This window comes from Haliaeetus leucocephalus, unplaced genomic scaffold (assembly GCF_000737465.1).
Source record: "Haliaeetus leucocephalus isolate CR32 unplaced genomic scaffold, Haliaeetus_leucocephalus-4.0 Scaffold228, whole genome shotgun sequence".
Taxonomy (NCBI): Eukaryota; Metazoa; Chordata; class Aves; order Accipitriformes; family Accipitridae; genus Haliaeetus; species Haliaeetus leucocephalus.
In genome coordinates, this window is record NW_010972664.1 from 616,540 (window position 1) to 639,914 (window position 23,375).

Sequence of the window (23,375 nt, forward strand, 5' to 3'; positions counted from 1 at the left end):
GAAGAAACTTTCCCGGGACGCTCCCTCCCTCGTTCGGCTGTCGGCCTGGCGTGTCGGGGCGGGCCGGGGCCCGGGGGGGCGGCGTGTGGTGCCGCCGGCCGCCTCTCCAGGCGTGGGGCGGCCGGTGCTTCGCCGGGGTGGCGGTTGAAATAACGGTCCCCTCCCTTGTCGCCACCCCCCAAGGGCACTATGAACGAAGAGCAGTTTGTGAGCATCGACTTGGACGATGACAACGTCTGCAGCGTCTGCAAGCTGGGGACCGAGAAGGAAACGCTCTCGTTCTGCCACGTTTGTTTTGAGCTGAACATCGAAGGTAACATTTTAAAGCGAGTCATCTTTGTCAAATTTTGGACACAGACTGCTTAGCTTGGAGCCGAGTGTGAATTGAGCTTACCTGAAAGCTTTCGTAAAGGCTTAGGTTTGAAAACATGTATGCTTAGAAAGTTTTCTTGCTGGCCAAACTAGTTTGTTACGTTCCCAGGTAGCTCATTTCCAGCGAAGGTGGGTGCCCTAGCTGCTCTAGCGCCTGCTCCCCTAGGTGTAAAGATGTACCCACCTTTTGAGAGCTTCTGAAATGTCCTGGTGTTAATTTCACCTGCTGGTATTAGACCTCTGGTGTTAACTCAGATCGGCAGGAGTTTGTCTCCTGCGTTTATTCAGGATTTTTGTTCAATAGTTAGAGGGGTCTATGTATAAAACTTACTTAAATGGCAAATTTTAAAGCACAATAGGGGTTTTTTGGAAGCAGATCAATGTTTCACTTTCACTAGAAGTAATCAGAGGGTTATTTATTTTTGCCTTCATAGGGTGACAATACATGTAATATGATAAAACCAAGTTCATTGTCAAAGCTTCTTAAAGTTTGCAAATTATAAAGTGGGAATTTTGTCCATCTTTTAAAAGACTAATCTTGTAAGCGTAGTCTCTGGCCTCCAAAATGGTATTTTCAGAATTTCAAACCTTGTTTTGCTAAAGAATTTACTTATCTTGTTGCTGCTTTTCATGCATGAATCAAGTGTGGGGCATGAATGAGCAGTAAATGAGTTATTTCCCTTTTTTAAGTCAAATAAGTATTTTTTTGGAAGTGTAAATATTGTTGCTTGATTCCAGTTATATAAAGTACTATTTACCAATTGTACTTACATGTGACTACCTAGAGTAATCTGTATTGGTATGGAGCAATTGAATATGAAGATCTTAACGCTATTATGTGAATAGTCCCATTTCTTGATGATAGACAGTAAGATTTGCTGTGTCTCTGACATATATGGGAGTACACTAAAGGTCTTAAGATGAGGTCTTTCTGACGGGAAAGTGCTATGAGGTATGAGCACTGTACCCAGTGATCTGGTTGCTTATTCTGAACCCTAAGAAGCATAAAACTGACTGGAATGTAGGGGGCTGTAGGGGTATGTATTCCATACACTGTTTCTATTGTGCATCTGACTTTTAAGGCATGTATAGGTAATAAAATTTTGTTCTTACCTTACAGAAATCTGAAAAATGCATTAGCAAATTGGAATCACTTTTAAATACTTAGTTTTGGTTTGATTTTTTAAAAAAATGATGCCTTTAAAGGCTTTGTTGCTGCTAGAGGCAATATATTTTAATCTGAATGATGCTTCCATAGTTCAGTAATAATTTGCACACTTTATGCTTTTGTTTACAAGAGACATGCTTGTGTATTTGCACTTTTTTGGTAAAACACAGAGCAACTATCTAACCCAAGACAGCCTGTCAATCTGCTTGAGTTTTCTTACTGCTTTAAAATGATAGACTTATGGTTCTCAATATGAAGTAAAGATGTTTATTCTCTAGGCTTTAAAATGAGAAAAAAACCATATTGCCATAATGAGAATCAAGTACTTCAATTACATTCAGAATCTAGTTTTGTTTTGGAAGTACTGAAACAAATAAAACAGGATGCATTAAAAAATTGCTGGATTGCTCCATTATTTAACATAAGCTGTGGATTTGTCAAAGTTACTTGTTATGGGTATTACTTTACAAAATGATCATATGATTTAGCTGGAATATTCCCCCTCCCCCCCCCGAAGTCTAAGTAGACTTTAATAGTAAAGACTTAGTCTGTGCAGCAGACTACTTTGCATAATCTTCTAAATTTTTGATTAATTTTAAAAGAAGACTACTTGAATAGAATACTGATGAGAGCTCATCTGAAATTACGTTCACTGTTATATTCTTAATCTTTTATTTTGCATAGTAAAAGAAAAGTATTAATATCTTTGATCATTATAGCATCAAAATATCTTAACTTCTGATATTATGTCTTCTGTGTACCGCTTTGAAAAGATATACTGTTACTGCTGTTATAGGGAGAGGACATTTAAGGGTGGCGGAGATTGTGTAAGTGACTTTTTATAAAGAATCTTTATAAGACTTTTTAGCTGAACCACTGCGTGAGCCAGCCCCTTACCATATCCATGTTCACATTCTTCCTACCGACTTTTGACATATCTACTGCATTCCTGTATTTCCTGCAATAAAGACTATGATTTATATACATCTAAAGTAATCTTTTGGTAACCCTGGGTAAGGAATGAAATGGATAATTCACTAACTCAGAATTTTATACTGGATGTTTTCATACTAACCTCCTGCTTTATAGAATCATAGAATCATTTAGGTTGGAAAAGACCTTCAAGATCATCGAGTCCACCCATCAACCATGCCCTCTAAACCATGTCCTGAAGTACCCCATCCACTCAGTTTTTGAATACCTCCAGGGATGGTGACTCAACCACTTCCCTGGGCAGCCAATTCCAATGTTTGACAACCCTCTCAGTAAAAAAATTTTTCCTAATATCTAACCTAAATCTTATATTATTATTAAAATATATATATTATATCATCTATATATTACTGAAATATTATTAAAATTATATTTTAATGCAGTTCAGATACATTATAACATAGCTACTTGTTGAACAGAGTCAAGTAAGTTGTATAACTCTGTAGATGTGCTATCCTACACTTACAAATAAGTGTCTTTCTCACTAATAGTTTGCTTTTTTATTTAACATCATATTTAAAAATCCAAGCAATTAAAACACGAACATATATTTTTAAGTAATTCAGGAAGTGAAATAGGCTATTCTAAAAAGATATTAATGCAACAGCTAGGTCAATGCTTGCTCATTTTTAGTGTTGATATGCATGCATAACTTCTCCCTTAAGTGAAGCAGGAAATCACTGCTGTTGAAGAACAGACAGGCTATTAGTCACAGCTCAGCATCTTGCAGCATGCTTAAGTACTCCCACTGTTTGCAGCACCCTGTTAACTTCCACATATGAAATGCTGGAAGCAGGTTTCCCAATTTCCTTTTTTAAAAGGGTGTTATATTCTAGTGCTTTAACAAAACTCTTGAGAACAGTTCTGTTTCCCTTTGTGCCAGTATCTGATTGCTTAAAGCTGTCTAAGGTAAATCCACACACTTGAAACTGATCTAGCCCAAGGCTTAGCCACCTGAATTGCCTCTGAAACAGACTTTCTCAAAGGTATATAAACAAAACACTATAGAAATATAATTTACTTAGCTGCACTTAATTACATTATAGATTGGTGAATCGTTGTGTCTTCTGACATGTGAGTTCAACAGCAGTACGTTTGCTTGCACATAGATGGTAACATTGATCGTCTTGGTTAAGTAAGAGGAGTAATTCGAAATGAACAAATCGTAGACCATCCCCAACAGTAATGACTCAACAGATTTCTTCCTGGATCAGTGTTGTGATGTGTCTCAGCCTTTACCTTCCTGATGTTGAGGTGTATTTTTGTAACCTTTATTATGTTTGGACAATAGCTCGATAATGTTACATAATTGATAAAAACAAAAAAAAAAATCAAATTATTCTTATAGTCCTTTATAGAGAAGACCACTACACAGAAAGCTTAATCTGTGGTCTGCCTTAAATAATTCTGAATGAGGAAGTTAGTTACTGTGTCATAAAACCTTTATGTTTTTTATCAGAAATCATTACTCCATCATAATTTTTTTAATACTAGATTTTAGACTTTTAATAAAAAAAAATGATAGCTTAGCCTAAAATGTGATTGTGCTTCTTACTAAGTTTAGTTAATTCACAGAAACTGCTGGTTTGAGTGCAGCTTGGAGTTTAGCTGTGGTGTCTGTCACAGAATTTATTCAGAATTGATATATATGGATTATAGGGTCTGTTTCTCTGAAGTTGACTTAAGGACTATTGGCAAAGTAAGGAGGAAGGGAATGTGGGCATACAGAAACGAAGTCAAGATGCAGGTTTAAACTTCCTCCTGTTATGTGTCATCAACTTTTCTTGAGGAACAGGGAAAGAGTAACTTTCTTAGCATAGTTAAGTAGTGCTAATCTTCAGTCTAAATGGGGTGGGGGAGCGTGTCTTGAAAGGGCAGTATTTTTGTCCCTGTTGCACTTGCTCTTGCAGCTCAGTTTGAGGATTCATGCTCGGGGAGCCTCAGTGGACTGAGCTACACATACATACTTTATTGCAAAACTGGCTTTTGTGTCTGAAGGATCATTATCAGGTGATTTAGCACATCAGAATGCTAACGTGAGTCTTTAAAATATGCAAAATACTTAAAATGGTCATTTATTATTTCATATGTGAGAAATGAAGCTGATTCTGTACAGTGGTTTTAAAATTCTAGATGGGGTTTAGAATATCCTGGTGGTATGGGTGTGCTGGAGTTTGGTGTTGGCTTTTGTTTGCCTTGTGCGGACAAAGTGAACATCAGAGATTGTGTACTGTTTTGTTTTTCTGAGAAGGTGTCACAGTAATCTCTGGATTGAAATAGGAAATGTTTTAAATTCATGTGTAACTGAATTGCATAAGCCAGAAAATAATGTGTTTTCTGTCAGTTTGAGACAAACTTCTTCTTTTTAATTTCATTATAATATGGGAAAATGATTAACTGAACTCTGGTAGCAAATATGTAATACTAATAACAGATCTGCAGGTTTAACTGGTGGTTGGGGGGAAATATATGAACACATAAAAATATACGTGTGTCTATGTATAAAAGCTGTCTGTATGTGTACGTATCAACAAAACAAAACCTTCTGCCTGAATATGGCATCCTACAAGCTGCTTTGAAATTCCAGTTGTAGGATTTCCACATAAGAATGTGGTGCTGTATGGAGATACCTGACTATGCTCTAATTCTCCTGTTAGGAGGATGTAACTATCTAGCCCATGTTTCACAGAGCACGCAAAGGCGACTAGAGTGCTAAGCAGTTGTGCTGCCTGTGGTGCTATTTAGAGTTCAGATATCTTCACGTGGGAATGCATTGTGCAATGCAGATGTGTTCTTCGTTAATGAACGCTTTGTGGTCCTCTGGACAATGCCTGTGGAAATCCCAGCTTCAGGAACTTAATAGCTGAATGTATTTGTTCAAATATCAGACTTGTCTCTGAAGGTTTCAAAGTTAAAATTCTGTTATAATTACGGTTTAGTTTTACATTACTTGTCGTAGATAATGTATCTGTCTGAACCTGGTTTCATGCGGGTATGTCTTAATGCAGAATTAGTTAAAAATCTGTGAGTTTCTTGAAATTAGAGGGTTTGTAACAGACAAAACCATAATGGAAGGGGAAAACATGATTGAGCTGATTTTTATTTACTTTTTTGCTTATCTGGTGCTGCTAACTACGATAACGTCTTGGAGAATGCTAGATGACAAGCAAACTGGCTTGCTTCCATTTCTGTTTAAAGTTGAACAACAGCTGAATAGCAAATGATGGTCTGTATCCCAGGTCTTGCAATATAAAAGAAGAGATAGTGTAAATACTGGGCGTTTATTCCCCTGATTTATGTTTTTTAATTACATTTCCATGATCCTTTAAAGTGCTGATAGGCTCACAGCATTTGAGGCAGTTTCAATGTCAGGTTGGTGCATCCTAGTCTCCAGGCTGAGACAAAGATGATATAAAAAAATCTGTCTTATTGCATAGCTTTTTTCCTATTAAGGTCTATAAAATCTTGTGTAATATCATCATTCTGTGTTCTTCATGTTCATCTTAAAAAAAAAAAAAGTGGTTTAGTTGTTAAAAGCTATAAACATTCAAATATCACTTTTTTCTTCTTAGACCCTACAGAAAAATATGTCACTGAAATAAAATGGGTTGTAAGGTATAGCTGAAAGGATTGGAAACTGCTGTTTTAGTTTCATTCTGTTCCAAAATAATTACACATCCTTCTTTTTTTCAATGTTAATGAAATAATAACCAATAAAATGTATTATTCTGGCAACAAAAGCTAAAAAATTTCATCACTGCCCTTTAGGCTAGACAGATGAGAACTTGGTTCAAGGTAACATTTGCAGTCCAGGGGTATGACTCATATCTGCAACCTTGAATGGACTTGTGGAACTTGCTGCAGTTTCCAGTAAACCTCTTAACTACGAATTCAAGTCCAAACAGAGTTGGTGCTATTCTTAATCTTCTAAGTGCCATATAAGTACCGCTGAGTAATAGTAGAGCTGTGTGGCTAGTTCTAAAAGTACATTCTTGCATTTTCTATGTGTAAATTTGGGAGGTTTGTGCATGCAAACAAGCAAATTGAGCAGTTAATGTTACTTACCTGGCATCATCCAGAATACAGAAATACTGTCTTATGGCTTCCATTCTCTTCAAGGTCAATTTAATTGATTTTTTTCTTCCAAAGTGAGAGACATCTTTAACATAGTAGCTCCTGCAGTAAAGTTTTCATCAGAATGTATTGGCTTGTTTAATACGGTAGTAAAGTCTCTTCTTAGTGAAGTAGTTTATAGGGAACATGAATTTTGAAAATGTGTTTAAAGGGTCAGTTGGATCTCTGTTCTGTTTTATATAGTATGTCTTTGCTATGTACTAAAATACAAATGAGCTAATAGAAATGCAGTGGGAGATGATTTGTATGCACACTTGATGTATGGATTGTACTGGCTTTATCATATGAAAGTGAGGAGAGAACTTTAATTTATGAACAAGATGATATCTAGTCTTTACCAGGTGTCTGGTTTTGGAAGTTAATGAATGGCACTGGCATTTTCCTTCTAGCCAATCTCATAAATCATAAGATTTAACTCTCAAATGAAACTGCATGCATACACTTAAAAATAGTAGTTGGCTTTAAGTCTTGTCAGGCGGATGTATATGTCTCTAAAGATCCCATTTTTCAGTGTTGGCAGAATTATACAACTGAAGTGTATCAGTTTTCCCCAGCTCTTGTCATTTGAACGTGTGGATGACTTGCTGTCTTAGGTTATCATGGGCTGGTTTTATTTAATGTATTTTGAACAGGTCTTGGGACCTGCTTTTCTATTATAAGAACCCCCTCTTTCAGCACTCTTAATAAGCAGACTAAGATGCAGCAGTGGCTTAAAATAGACGTGAACATTTAATGCCTTGTGAAGCATTTCCCTGTCTGCTGCAGGTCTTAGCGCTGTACACTAGGTAAACCAAACTTGAGCTCATCTGATCTTTGTGTTGCTAGTGGACAATAGCAGATGTTTAGGAGCTGTTTTGTGAGCTGGCTAAACATGCCTGTTCACAGAGCGATACTGTGTGCATGCGGGAGGGGAGCAGCAGCTGGGACGTTTCAGAATGTGTAGTGAAAGCCGGGGCTCCTAAAGTAGGCAGCCACAGACTGGTGCCCTTCACAAGGGTTCATGCTTGCTTACAGGATTAAAGGAAAAAGCATATGTGCCTATCACAAATCTTGCTAGAGGTAACTATTTAAGATGAGGTGAGTTGTGCCCGAGAAGTGTTTCTTCACGGGCTACGAAGGCAGCCTCCACAACTAGCTAAAACTACAGGTGTACCTTTTCTAAGTGTTCTGACTTAAACAGTTAATTTCACCCTTGTTGCCAGTACTATACAAATTTGCTTTATGAAGTGCATTCACTCTCCTTTGACTGTCCTTAATAACCACATGTACTTTACACGTTTATGGAAGCTATATATATGGTGGATGCCAGTGTTATACTGAGAAGGCAGCTTTTCTTTTTCTTTCTCTATGGTTGGGTATAAATCTTACCCATAAGTATTTATAAATTCTTTAAAGGGACTTTAATATGGCTTTAACTAATGTAGTACAAACTTATAATTGACTATTCATGTGTCTAGAAGTATTCTTGTTAATTTTAGTTCACTTCATCTTAAATTCTGGGGTTTTTTTCCTCTTCAGCTGTTCAAGCTAAGGTTATTCACCATTGCAAAAACAATTAGTTTCCAGCATTGCATTACAAATTGCTAAGAAGGGAACACACACTTTCTTTAACATTATTTCCAGCTGATGGAGCTGAAAGACCAAATAAGGTTTTTTAAAAAAAGAATAACAAACAAATTTAAAAAAACCCCACTGTGGAAGATAAACAAGCAGGCTAATGATCACTGATTTTCTTTTTTTTAATGAAAACATTTGTGAAGGGATGTGAAGTAGTCTGGGAATTCAAGAGCATTCCTTTTGAATTGAACGTCTTTTTTATTATTATTATAATCTCCAAATAAGACAGCTATTCTAGCCAGCTTTATATATAAATGTGAGCAAACATTTCAATGTAGTTCTGTATCTTTATCATGAAGAAGAGTATACATAGTTCTCAGTGAACCAGTTGCAAGGGCACAAGTAGTCTTTATGGACTTCTTCCCTTAAAAAAAAAACAAACCAACAGATTTTAATATGATGGAAACTGATTTGCTTTCATGTACGAGTGCTTTAAAATGGGGTGGAATGTATTGAGATGTGATTATGCACCTGGTTATATGGTAAATAGTCTCCCTGCTCTCTGCTACTTTGCACTTACAAATAACTAGAAGTTACAAAAATGTATACTACTTTATAAATTGCATAATTGCTAGTCATTTATTTACAAAATTATTTTGCAGGACTGGATTAGGACTCGGTATGTTGAGAACTATACCAGTATAGAGGAAGAGTTTCTGCCTTGCATAGCTTTAAAATTGAAATGCTCCAGTTCCCCCCTGCCCCCTCTCTCTCCCTGAAATACTAGGCTCTTAAGTAAGCAGCCCTGTTCTCACAAGTGCTCAACATAGAAAGATACTGCTGGGTAATTTGATACCATTCCTATTTCATCTAGGACACATGAGTTACCAGAATCAGAAGCAAATAATGGATGTAAACACTGAGATTCTTTTATGATTTGTCTTGAGGTTTGGCATTATCCTGTGAATCTTGTTCACTTGAGGAATCGTCTCTGGCATGAGCTTGTTTCCTAATAGCATCTGCTGTCTTAAGTTAGATATGGTCTTCTAGATGTTACTGAATTTAGGTGGATTTTTTTTTTCCTGCAGATAAAGCATTCCTGCTCTTGATGGTTGTGGGCTTTTTGCTGCTTTTTGCAGTTCTTTTTCCTTCTCTGAAAAAATAAGTATGAAGGGTAGGACATACTTGGACATAGTCTGCAATCCTCTTCTTGGAAAGTAAGATAAAGGACAAATGTACACATACCTAAATATGTGTGTGGGGGGGAAATGTTGATGGTTGTATGATTGCTGACTTGAAGAACCAGCCTAAAAATAAAAAGGTTGAGATGGGTATTAGCAAACAGGGATGTTGAGACAAAACCGAAACCCTGTGAAAATCCCCATAACTCACAATAGCTGTTCATCAAAATTACGATATTACTTCTTTTAATGTACAGAAGTCCTACCTTGCTTTATTCATCTCTTTGTGTATAGTGTGGAATAAAGTAATGTGTCTTCTAAGACTGAATCATCTTTATATATCATTCGTTTGATCCATGCCAGTTTACCAGCTGGTAGATTTTTCTGCAGTTGTGATGAAGGAAAAAATATGAAGTAAGCTGAATGGAGTATTAAGTCTTACCAAAAAGAAATAGGCATCTTTGCTGCCTTGTAAAGGTGATGGTATTGCCCGCAACAGAAGGATTTGTGTCAAAGAAACGTACTCGTACTTGCTGTAATACTTGTACGTCATTACTAGTTTGTGCTGGCACAGCAGCTGCTGTGAATGCTCAGCTCTTGGGATGCAGTTCCAGAAGGTTAGTGGCTGATGTTATGTTCTCTGTATAGGAAAGAACTGTCACCTCAGTACAAAAGAAAGATTGAGGGTTGGTTTGGGTTTTGGAGGATTTTTTTGCGTGTGTTTGTAGGAATCCAAACCAGTTATGTGAAAGCTGAAGCAAATCCGTTAGCAATTCTGTACAAAACCATTTTGGTTTTGTACATTTTCTGTTCCTTACTGTATTGAAGAGTATTTAGACTGACCCTTTTTGGTTTTTTTCAGTAAAAGATGGGGAAGGATGTAAATTTGGGGGAGGGGGTGGGGAGCGGCGGCAGCAGAATGGGGAGTGTAGTCCTGTATACTGGAAGTGTTTTGTAATACTTGCTCTATGTTCAGAAATAGTGACATTATGGCTAATATGTGGCATATAAATAGCAAAACTTAGACTTTTACAGAATAAAAAATATTACTTCAATAGTTGCTGATTTCAAGCATACCCAATATCACTGAGTTCTGATAAAACAGCATTCTTTGAGCAGCGTGCCTCTGGAGTGGGGAAGTTAACAATGTTCAGAACTCTTTTAAAAGATAAATTGTCAGAAGGAAAGACTTGAGTAATCTTGAGCTTATGGCTTAGTCATAAGTCAGATGGGGCTTCATAAAGTCATGCTGCACTTGGGGTTTTTTTGTGTAACTAAAATTGTTGTTTGTTTTATGCGGTCTCACTTGTCCTATTGGACAAGTAACATTTATTCTTACTGAAATAATGAAGCAGAAAGCCTCAAAGGAATTCTTTTTTTTAAGTGATAGGGTAGTATTCTATCCTTTGTTGTACAGATGTTTCTTTTGTGATTGCCCCAAAAGTGATAGTGTATGTATGTGAGGAAGTGTAGTCTGACCGGGTTCTTCACATGTGCCAGGCAGAGGACTTAACTGCAAGAGGTCATGCCTCTAGAACCAGCTCTGGGAATGTTTCATTACACTTGCAAGATTCATTTTTTTCTGTTTTTAATAGAAACACTGCAGTAGTTCTTTCCCTAGTTTTGGGGAAGGAGGAGATGCAGGGGGGAATAAAGAAGTAAAAACTTGGTAGGTGTATTTGATTTTTGAGTTGGGAAAAGCGTGGTATCCTGAGGGCAAAACAGACGGTAGTACCTATTAGCAGCCGTGAACTAGAAACAATCTGTGCAAAACTACATTTGTCCCAGACTTACTAACTGTACTTTCTACAGTTTTCTTCCCTCTTCTTTGCCAAATCTTCAATTATTTGCTTTAGACAGGATTACTCTGTCCTGTGATCAGAAAACATTGGCTTCATTCATTCGTCTTATGGTCAAATTCTTAGGTGGGTTCCTGAGTGTTTATCATATAGAAAAATTGTGTAAAACTTATTTTTCAGCCAATCTGAGGACTCTTTCTGTAAGTAAAAGAAAGCACTGTAAGCATCAGCAGCGTAGCATGTTGAAGAATCACTTGGGTAAAGCAAATAACATTGAACAAATAATTCTGGTTTTGTAGGGTTTGCAGTGTTGTGAATATATGCCTTATACCTTCAATTGACAATGTTTGCTCTTCCCTGTGGCTTAAAGATTTAAGGGTTTCCATCATGCTCCTAGAGTTAAGCAGACTTGTTATGTTTAAATTGTGCCGATAAGTCATGAAACAAATTACTTCTTTCCTTGTTTTCACTAGAAATGTTTATTTGTTTTGGTTTTTTTTAAGTCCCTGTAAAGATAGAGAGGGAAAATAGCCTTGCAGGTAGGCAGTAGATCATGTAGAGCTTAAGAATAGTCAGTGAATGTCTATTTGCTGAAAGAGGTTGAAAGATAGTTTGAGGTGTAGAATGAGAATCTTGACTCTGTACCCATGAAGACAACATCTGTCTTAGTACTTTGCTGAAGAACTTCTTAAAATAAGCCTCTGGTTGGGATGTGGTTTTTGTTTGTTCTAATACTTAGTTCATGGGCAGAAGGAGTGTCTGTTTTCATGACCTTACCTTTCTCCCCTGCTGCTAAGAACTAAATAAATTCCACTACTGTCCTCATTCATTTTCTACTCTTTGTCATTTTGCCCCATAAATTTTGTGTATATGCTTACAAACTTAACCAGAACAGTAATCCTCTTGAGTTTCAATGCTGCCCAAAGAGTGGAAAATCAAAAGTTCATAATGGCTACTCTCAGTGTTTCAACTCCCTAACTTTAAATGCCAGTTACCAGCAAATGAGATAATCAAAATGAAGTGCTTGGATTTGTTTTCACTAGTTTCATGTTAAGAACTTTACTTTTGTAGCTTAGTTTTGAGACTAGTTTGGGAATTTACAGAATTTAATCACTTAACAACTTATCATTTGTTAATCATTTGAGGTGGAGGGCTTAAAGTTTACCACAAGAATTTAAGAGGGTAAGTCAAATATAACTGAGGATTGTTGTAACATGCAGCTTTCTGCTAATTGCTCATTAAAGTCTCTATTATAAAATTTTACCTGTTGCATTTCTTGGTTTTTCTTTTATTTTAATCACTTTTATATACTTCCTTCTGTGCTAAAAGGTAAAATGGCTGCAGCTTGGTTCATGTCGCCTAGTTTCAAAGATCAAATTACATTATCATATGTTGATTTAAATATTCTGTCTTTAGCAAGCATTGAGCACTTTCAAACAGTGGTTCACAGGTGTCTTGTTTGTGATGAGGTACTTGTTTGATGAAATAGTTTTTCATTATATTGGGACCTCCCAAGTAGTATACTGGGTGTTCAGATAAATGACGAACTGCCCAATATTGTGGGCTTGGATACTGAATCTACTGCACAGATGAATCTGAAGAAAAATAAATATCCACTGAAGTTGCAGAAAGTTATTTTGTACTGGAGTACTATTAACTTTCTGAAATAGTCATTTCCCATACCATCTGTGTTCACTCACCAACTGTAGATCTTCACAGATTGTGTTCCTTTTTAACATGTCAATCACTATCAATTACTTTGAGGTTTGAGTAACTTACCTGCTGTAGCTATTTGAATAGTCTTTGAAGGAGGACAAGTAAAGAGGAGAATAAACATCCATCTTACATGAAATTAATTTCAGGACAGTTTAGTGTTGGCAAGTGTTGACAGTATTAGACCTAACTTACCTAGCTAGGCTGAAGGCTTGTACCAATGCAAAATAATAAACTAAGACTGAAATCTGAATTATGTTTGACCACTGGTATGGCACAAGCCCACACGCTGCAGTATTTGTTGAGCAGATGGCTCATAACATTATCCCTGGAAGATGGGAGCATGAATGACTGCTCTCAAAATGCTCTTCAGTATTGTTCTATAGAACTTCTGATACATGGCTGGTATTGCTTTACAGCTTACACACTTGTGCATAGGTGTGATGCAATATGTACAGAGTTAGCAGTTTGATTCATCTGCATTATCATCCAAGAGGCGCATGCAGGTAATCTATAATTCCTGCACTAGAGATTACTATGTGCAAAATACTTTATATGCTAAGGACTCAAGACTGAGTGGAACTTCAAAAATTGTGGAGTATCACATATCCTTGTTTACTACAGTGATTAGACTGTTAATAGGAAAGGATCAGTTAAGTTTTTGTTTTCTTGGTTGCTTGTGAGTAAAGATTTTGAAAAATTAGTTGAGTATACATTAAGTGAACTTTTTTCTATTGTGTCTTCACAGGAGTGCCAAAGTCAGATCTTCTACATACAAGATCTTTAAGAGGGCACAGAGACTGCTTTGAAAAATTTCACTTAATAGCAAATCAGGACTGTCCACGATCAAAACTCTCTAAAAGTCCATATGCAGAAGTAAAAAATATCTTGAGCAAAAAAATTAACTGGATCATACAGTATGCACAAAACAAGGATTTAGACTCTGATCCTGAAAGCTCAAAACCATCCCAACACCAGCTTTTTAACTTCAGACATCAGACTGATAGAAAATTACTCCCACAGTTTGACTCCCCAGTACCTAGATACTCTGCAAAATGGATAGATGGGAATTCTGGAGGCATCTCAGGCTGCTCACAGACTCTTTTGGAACAAAGAGAATCCACTGATTTCAGACTTGGTGTGTTACAAGAAACAGGTGCTACCTTCTGCTGCAGCAGTGTTTTGTGGTCTAATCACAACCAAGTCCAGAAAGCTGAAAAAGTTGAAGGTGATTCACTTCCCAGTGTTCATAGAAGGCATCCTCAACACAGCAGGGAAGATTGTAAGTATATATCTATTTACATGCAACCTAGCAAGCAAGGGCATTCTTTGAAATATCTCTTGGCCACATAATGTCCCCACAGGGCATTAATTTACATCCTGAAATCCAGCTTTTAACAGTTTGGAGTTACTGTAAAATCTGTGAAGAAAAACGCTACATGGCTAAGCAAACAGTGTGGAGGGTTTGGTTGTTGGGGGGAGTTGGTTGTTTGTGTTTTTATTTTTACTTTTCCTGTTAGTTATACCTGGGTGTGATACAGGACATGCCTAACTTACACAAAAAAGTTAATGTTACAGTTGATTGCAGTCACTTCAGTATGTCAGTCCTGGCAGTTGCACAGTCATGCCTGTGGAGATTACTAAGCTCCTGAAAATAACTGTTTTACTGAACTTGTGCGGTGCCTTGAGTTACATTTTACAGAGAGCTGCCCTAAGCAATAGGGGAAATTAGAGGTAAGGTAGCAGAGCAAACTTGTGAAATAACATGAAGTTAAACATTCTTAATAGTAGCAGGCTTTCCTTGTGCATTTTACTAATTATTTTTTCTATTTATTGAGCATAAGAAAATGGGAAGGTCCTTATGCTACTATGTCCTCTTAAAGGCTGTAGCAGTAGATCTGAGCAATCTTTTGATGACAGTGGTGATACTGAAAGCAGTGGAAAATAAGTTTTCCAGTTATTTAAGAAGGTCACCAGAAGAAGTGTTTAGAAAAATCTAGGATATTGGAATCTGGAATCAGCCTATATGAAGTGTGTTTGGACTAAGTTCCTAGAGATCTCTGCAGTTACTATCCTGCTTTTAGAACAGTGCCTGGTCCTCAATGGAATACATCCACTCTCACTTTTGTAGATGAGGGAAGTAATTGGGGAGGGTTTCTGAATTTCAGAAGACCTGAGAAAGAAGACAAAGGCTGGCGAATATTCAGTGGAAAACTAGGTGATGAAAAACAAGGTAATAATGGAATTCAGAATGTCAGAAGACAGAGTGAGAAAGAGGTACTGTAAAAAGTTGGAATCAGTTTCTTTAGGCTCCTGTTTTTTTAACAAACTAACAAACCTGTCCTTGCACAGTTTGGTCATTTCTCATTCTTTATAAAAAGATATTATTTAACTGCTGTATGATGCTTTATATTGCATTTGTAGTGAATTAGTAGTCTTAAAGCCATAAATCAAAACAGATATGCTGTGCTGTTTGACCACTTGTCCTCTGGAGTCATAAATTGGGATTACATAAACCGGGACAGCACTTAACAGAGGAATTGTGAAAGCTTGACCTGGTTTATGGGGTTATCTAACTGAAGTTAGTGACTTGGAATTTATCTCTCTGATCTCTGATTTTGGGACAGGGGAACATAAAGCTGTTTTGAGCACCATAACAGATTTTTTTATTCTGCATATTTTATGACTGCATAATGCACTTCTGAGGCAATTTTGTGTTGTATTACAAGTATTCGTTTAACCTTTTTTGCAGTATTTAGCTTTAAAAGACATTCATTTGGAGACTCTATGATTATATAAAGTTTGTATTTTGGAGAAAAATATAGTCAGATTTCCTCTGCCAGAATTAGGTACCTTCTTATTGCAGTAACTCCACTGTAATGACATAGCAGTCTACTAAAGGAAAAAAAAAATCTATTGTTAATGTAATTGTAAATAGCTTGGCCAATATTTCTTTGTAATTTACCTCAGCTACAGCTAGAATAATGTTTTATCATTTAAATTCGGTGTTCTGTTCCTTCTCCCTTTTCCTTCTGTATCAGAAGGAAACAGTCCTATCATGATGCATACACACAAAATGTGTGAACCTGCCTGTCCACTACAGTTGATGAAATATTGATGACAATAATGAAGAAATGGGAAGTAACTTCCTACTACTGGGTATAAAAGGGGGGAAAAAAATCTTGACATTTTTATGAAGCTGCCAATTACTGTATTAAATCCAGTCAGGGTTTTCCTGGAGCTTAAAGGGTGGTAAGATGCAAGAAAGGAATCTTCAGTTGTATTGATAGCCGAAGGTAGGAAGGAGCACCACTGTACCTGGCTGTTAGAGGAGAAAGGTGAATTTGTGTCACTCTTAAATAGCCTTACGTCTTGAGGAACAAGTAGGCTATCTTTAGCTGCTGCCACCTTCTTTGGTCTGGCACTACTGACAGAAAGTTAATATCCCACAACTGCAAGATGTGAGAAAGAGATTGAAAGAGAAGGCTTAGGATAATGAAATAGTCCTGTGAGTAGGCAAAAACCATACTTTTCAAAACTTAACGCTTTAAATTTACAACATAGAAACCTCTTGCACTGAGAAATCTCTGAACAAAAGCTGCATGTTTGCAGCACAGGTTTTCTTCAAGTATGCAGTGAGAGCTTTGCTAAGCTGCAGCATCGTTTAAATAAAATATTTAAAAATTACAAGGTCTTAAAGCTTGTTTCAGTGCCTTGTATCCTCCTGTGGTGATCAGGATTGTCAGTTTTCACTGTGCTGCCAAGAGCATCTCAGCAGCAGGTACGGCAGGGTTGAGGAATTTCTAGGAAGCAGGCCAGTGCTTCCCCACTTGTTGCTGTCGATCGACAGCAGCATAGAGTACTTTCACAATTCTGTCCTCTGAGGTTTAATATATTTTTTTTTATGAGGATGATAAGTGTACACATAACGTGAGATACAGAAGGGCTTTTGAATGATGCAGAGGATCTTTTAGTTCTCACTGGGAGCAATGCAGAAGATCTTTTAGTTCTCACTAAGAACATAGCACAAGAAAGTGAGAAGTAAACCTATTTTTATATGCTGGTCTTTATATCAGACTAAGATTTTTCTTCATCATTTGCCACTGAGTTACTCAGTGGAAACTATGTACATTATTCTTCTATGCATACAGCACAAAACTTGATAGCCAAAACAGGTAGCTTGTGTGCTGAAAATTCTGTCCAGAAGCTGTGTCCTGTAGGCTTGCAAATGCAGCAGGGCTTACCTCAGAATTGTCCACTTGCCCACAATTAAAGAGATGTACTTGCAGGGGTTACACTGTGGAAACCATGTTTTGCAGTCAGAGGAAGGTAAAGTATTCAAAGGTGTCAAGCAATTTACAAGCAATTCTGATTCTGGACACTACTGTTTTGGGGACTTGAGTTTCCAGCTTTTTGACATTGAAGAAAGGGCTTTCCTGTGGGGTAAATTTTTGTCTATGACAACATAAAAGAGAGAATTTTCAAACTTTCCATAAATGATTGATGAATAATGTTGCCACTGAATTACTGCCACACATTTGTTGATTATTAGGATACAAATGATGACAAATTGAGAAAATAGGAGTCTGTTTAGGGATGCTTATGTGACTTTGGTAGTAGTAATAACACATTTTATTGTTACAGTGACTATGATGACTTCTGGAGAGTTAAAGCAACTTAATGAAAAACTGCTCAAGCAAATCCAGGGTGAGAATTTTTCAGTACTCTGGTTTGGCTTTGTGTTGCTTTGTAATAAAGAAAATTTTGTTTGAAAAAAAATGTAATGGCTTTCCTGTCAGTTAAGTTTTGAACTGGACTTATCATGTTTCCATATAAAAAAAGAAACTTCCAACTTGCTTTTATTATGTAACCTCCCTGGGTGTTGCAAACTGCCACTTTGAAGAATACAATATTTTATTTTAAGGGTTTTTTTTACTGGAATCATAGAATTGTTTACATTGGAAAAGACTTCTAAGATCATCGAGTCCAACCATAAACCTAACACTGAAGTCCACCACTAAACCATGTCCCCAGGCACCACATCTACACACCTTTTAAATACCTCTGGGGATGGTGACTCAACCACTTCCCTGGGCAGCCCTCTTCCAATGCTTGATAAGTGTTTCAGTGAAGAAATTTTTCCTAATATCCAATCTAAACCTCCCCTGGTGCAACCTGAGGCCATTTCCTCATGTCCTATCATTTTTTACCTGGGAGAAGAGACTGACACCCACCTCGCTACAACCTCCTTTCAGGTAGTTGTAGAGACCGATAAGGTCTCCCCTCAGCCTCCCTTTCTCCAGGCTAAACAACGCCAGTTCCCTCAGCCACTCCTCGTAAGACTTGTGCTCTAGACCCTTCACCAGCTTCATTGCTCTTCTTTGGACACACTCCAGTACCTTAATGTCTTTCTTTTAGAGAGGGAGCAAAACTGAACACAGTATTCAAAGTGCGGCCTCACCAGTGCAGCGTACAGGGGGATGATCACTTCCCTGCTCCTGCTGGCCACACTATTTGTTACAATTGAAATCAACTTCATTTTGAGTTACAAAGTGATCCACCTTGGCTCAGTTCACCTAAAACTATAAACTGGTGATGTGTTCAGTTCACAACGCATACTCCAAGCTGCTCTGGAACCAGAAAAAGTGTGGTGTTCTTGTGCATAAGTCCACTTATATGTCTGTGTCTCTTTCATAATAACGTTCGGCACTGCTTCTTAACTCTGTGAAAGTACAGGGACCAAGTGCTTTAACCTGATAATGTTCTTGCAGATGTGTTTGAAGAGCTGACGCAGCAAGTTCAAGAAAAGGACTCTTTGGCCTCAGAGCTCAATGTCCGTCATATTGCAATTGAGCAGCTGCTGAAGAATTACTCCAAACTGCCATGTCTACAGATGGGACGAGCAGGGATGAAATCAAATGTCCCCATATAAAGGGGATGGAACTTCTGTCCCCCTATAGAGCTAACTTTCCCTAACAAACAGCTTTGTTAACCATTAAGTACAGCTGCACAGATATTTAGAAGCTTTTGAGGAAACTTAGGCAGCTTTCTCTTTGCATTCGTAATCCATGAGAAGTCTTATTCCTTTTCGGTTTTAACAAAAAAGGCAAATGTTTTAGGTATTAAAATCTACTGTAATAAGGTTTATTCATAGTTAGGCTTTTTTTTTTTTTTTGCCCATAACTACGCATGAGCCTTGAAATGAGTTCTGTTTTGTTGATAATAAAATTGTTTCTAACAAAGAATGACCTGAAGCCTGTAAACCTGCCTCCTTCATACAGAGGAAAAATAAAAATTTGAGTTTTTATCAGGTCTGATCATATTACATTCTAGAGAGCTTTAAGGAGAGAACAGTATTAATGAAACTCATGGGGTTTTATTTATTATGAGCAATATTTTATTATTGAAATTTTATACTAAATAAATATCACTATTTTAGGTACTTTTCCAGATCTCTTTATAAAATGTCTGAATTACTCTGTGTAATGTTTATGCCTTGTGTATGATTGTTTAACTTTTTTCAGGTCTGTATCTTTCATGATACAATTTAAAAAAAAAAGAACCCAACTTGTTTCCCAAAGAGATGAATTTTGTGTGTTAAAAAAATGTGGTGGTGCATCACTTATTTTTATCAGCTTTATAACTGAAGAATTTGGTTCATGAGAGACAAGCACAGCACTTCCTTTAAATTTAAAAAAATAATAATCCATACTTTGGTTTTAATGCATAGAAGTTGTTTTATATGTGAAATTTTCAATGCTGAAAAATTACTTTGAAGAAACTAAATAAATTTGTAATACTATATTATCTTGTTATGATTTTTTTATAAAGTTGGATCAGACTGTGATAAAGCATTTTGATTTTGAAATGCAAATAGTGATACGTTTTAAAACAGAACAGCCTTTGCTTTTTTAAAACTTTTATCAGTCTACCATACCAAGAAAACTCAATCTTTGCCAAAGTTTGTTGAGCTCCATTTGCGTAACTGAAAGTTGCTGGGTTGCACTGAGAAAGTCAGCAGTGGGAGGAGAAATTTCCCTCCTCTCCCCCCGCCTCCTGCCCAGAGCCTTGTGCTTTCTGATTTTATCACTTCAAGTGAAAACAGGGAGTAATTTATATAGCTGAGCTGAAGGAATGACTAGCATGAAGAATGGTTTAGATTTGATTTTAAAATCAAACTGAGAAGTAAGCTGAAGTTCAGACTAGGTTTATTGATTGCCCTCCCTATAGTGATATCTGGACTACATAGGACAGGTTGATTAATTTTACTGTTTTTCCATAATGCATTTCTGGAAGGGCCCTGAAAGGAGTTTGGAACAGCTTGAGAGTACGTATGAGTGGGGACTTGAACTTTGCTGTTTGCTTTTAAATTAAAATTAAAATTAAAAGCATAGCATCTACACTTTTAAGTCATTCCTACTACCTTTCAATGTATTTTATTTTTGTTATATTGGATTAAGTTTTTGATCCAGGCATGGTTGAGGGATGTTTTTAAGAGGGATTTTTGTTTTTAAGAGGGATTATAATTAGGAAGGATGACTTCTGGGACACGTAAGCTGTGGAGAAACAAATATTTTTATGCTTTGCCATCAATACGATTGTGAGTCGGGGGAAAGGAAAGCATATACCTAGCAAGTGGGCCTAAAAGAAAATTAACTATATAACTTTTCTTTCTTAAGCCTAAGATGCAGAAGGGGTCGGCATGTACCTCAGCTGTCTGTCAGCTCTGAACTGGAGTTGCTGCTGCACATCTCTGTAGCCCAGAGGAATTTAAGAAGGTAGACATGGCTGTGTTCTTTGTTTAAAATAATGTGCTGTAAGAAGATGCTCATACCATCACATGCATGGGATTTCTTTCCTCATTGCTTTCCTGACTTTCACTGAGAAATCTGTCTGGTGTAAATCTTGCATTAAATTTGAGTTGTTTCTGTATATGAAATGTTGATTCTTAGGGTATTCAGATATGAGATGTATGTGTTTTGAGTAAGTAGTGAACAAGCTTTAACAAGACAGAGGGGAAAAGACTTGCATTTGCAAAAGTGGTATTTGAGGCTATGAACACCTATCAAATAAAATCCAGTTTAAGAGTCTTAACAGCTTAAAGCTTACCAGTTTTCATTTACATTATAAACTATTGCTTATTTAAAATGGTAACAAGAACTGGCCAGAAACGGGCATACTTAAACAGAAGGATCTTAATTAAATCCTCTCTGAAAACATAGCTAGAATTGCTACAGATTTTTTTTTTTTTTCCAATTGCTAGTGGTAAAGGGCAGAAACAAAATTCTTTCTTTTTTTAACAAAGGAACATACTACCAATAAAAACATTCACCTAAACTGAATCCTGAAACCTTTTGTTACTTTTTTTTTATTATAGTGCCTGGAGACCCCAACAGTGAGAACACAGCTGCATCTAAGGCTGGATTAAACGGTAATTAGATTCACAAGGAGGAGTCTTGCTTGAGGAAAATGAGATCTGGATGAGTATAAAAGAGCATACCACAAAGTTAAATCCATTTAAGAGCTTATTCTATTACTTTCATGCAGATTCTTCCTTTTTTAGGAGCAACTTGGTAACTGCATTATAAAAATGTTGCTCTCCCTTTTTCCTAACTTGGGATCTCACATTGGGCAGGGGTATTTTCTTAGCACCCCCAAATGATAACGCATGAGCTGGTTTCCAAGCTGACAAGCCATTTCCAGAAAGTGGGTAGGGGGCTTGGGGCTTGTTGCTGCCTTTCGGTTAATCAAACCCTAGGAACAGAATGGATTTTTTGGTTGGCTGGTTGGTTTTCTTTATGAGAAATATTTCTGCTACATGACACTTTCTAGATAATGCAGCTGTTTATGTCAAAATTGGAAATGCTAATTACATGTGGCAAATATGTAATAGATTGCATAGGCTGTTAAATTTGTTTTGCAATTATAAGATACAGATTGACTTAGACGTATTTAAATACTGAAATTTTGAGGAAAATGTAATAAAGCAGTCTGTTAATTTCTTTTTCAGATTAGTAGATTGCTTGCTTTATTATTTTTCCTCAGGATTTTTAGTTTTAAGAATGAATAAAATGTTTCTGGTTTTTACTGGATATAAAGTTAGTGATGTATAACCGAAACAACACTAAGGAAACTGTAGCAATAGCATTGAAGCTATTAAAGTCGATTGGGTCACATGTTAAGAAAACTCTCACATGATAGCTGTGGTTCTAAAACTTCTCAAAATCATGATGCTTCTGGCTAAAGAAAGAAAGGGTTTAAATTCATAAAGACTGCAAGTAAATTATTTGTTTGTTATAATCCTTTTTTTTATTGTGTTGTGTGAAGCAGCCCTCTATTCACTTTTATTTTGCAATGATTAAGTATGTTAGCATCTCTTGGCTTCAAGTTTTTAAAAAATTATTTCATAGGAATGTTATGTGAAGACAGTGTGTTGGAATGAAGGGGAGTAGGAATGCCAGTGGCCGTAGCTCTCAAGGTAGATTAAATTCTGCAGTAGGGTGCAGATGCTACTAAATTACTATTGTTGTTTGGTAGCGTAATAATAACACAAGTCAATGGTGGATCCCACAGTGGAATGAAAGCCAGAACTTTACTGGGTTTATCACCTCCATTTAACTTACATCCCATAGAGCGCCTATTGCCATAAAGTCCTGAAACCTGCAGGAAATGTCTTGCACTCACTTATCTACCATCTGTTTGAATGTTTATTTAGAGGACTGTTTTTCTCAGTTACTGAGAACAAATTAATTTGCCAGTTGAAGGTGTAGTTATGTAGTCAGTTCTTTTCTATAGGCCCTTCCTAAGGTAGCCACATCGGACACCTCCTGGTCCTTGCCTGCACTAGCATCCTCTGCTCATTGTAGTCTCCACTCCTGACTTGCTATGAAAAGCCTGAGAAATGCCATTGTTCTTCTGTTAGCATAAGCAACAACAACAAAAAAATCGTAGTTTACTTCTCAGTACTTGTAACACCTGTGAATTTCCTCTCTGCCCCTCTTGAGACTCAGGTTGCACTCTTGGTAACCTGCTGGTACCTTCCCCGCACACCCCCTCACCATTCGGCTGCCGGCCTTCCCCGGGTCCTGGGCACAGCTGCCTAACCCCTGCTCGGATTTTGGGAACAGTGCTGCCATGCAAAACAGCGCTGTGAGAAAGAGGAGAGGTAAAATTACAGGCTGAAGTAAGATTGTTGACAGCAGTTTATTGGTAGCTCAAGGATTCAAGAGTAAAGCGTGAACAACATGAAAAGGTGGGAAATTGGGAAGAAAAGAAGGGTGTCGAGCTTGCAGCTGGCAGTCAGGTCATCGGTGTTGACAGCATCGGTGGATTTGGTGCATGAGTGCAGTTCAGCAGCCCCCAAGATTGGCAGCTCTGTTCTCACGCCCGGCTCTCCCATCCAGTCCTCCTGAACCGATGCCCACCTGCTCAGCAGCAGCTCTTCAAGCATCTTACCTG

At 37.2% G+C, this 23,375-nt stretch overlaps 1 protein-coding gene across 4 annotated transcripts; it reads left to right on the forward strand.

Moving 5' to 3' along the window:
* Window positions 1–159: 159 nt before the first annotated feature.
* On the forward strand, window positions 160–19,560 carry LOC104831571 (chromosome unknown open reading frame, human C21orf91). Of its 4 annotated transcripts, XM_010567221.1 has the most exons (5): window positions 160–313; window positions 13,666–14,199; window positions 15,049–15,150; window positions 17,562–17,624; window positions 18,689–19,560. In XM_010567221.1, exons 1-5 carry the CDS (start codon window positions 190–192, stop codon window positions 18,847–18,849), a joined length of 984 nt encoding a protein of 327 aa, XP_010565523.1. In that variant the 5' UTR covers window positions 160–189; the 3' UTR covers window positions 18,850–19,560. The 4 variants fall into 4 exon arrangements, with proteins under 4 accessions (XP_010565523.1, XP_010565524.1, XP_010565525.1 ...); XM_010567222.1 differs by lacking the exon at window positions 15,049–15,150; XM_010567223.1 differs by lacking the exon at window positions 18,689–19,560 and having other exon boundaries at window positions 15,049–15,194; window positions 17,562–17,607.
* Window positions 19,561–23,375: the final 3,815 nt, after the last annotated feature.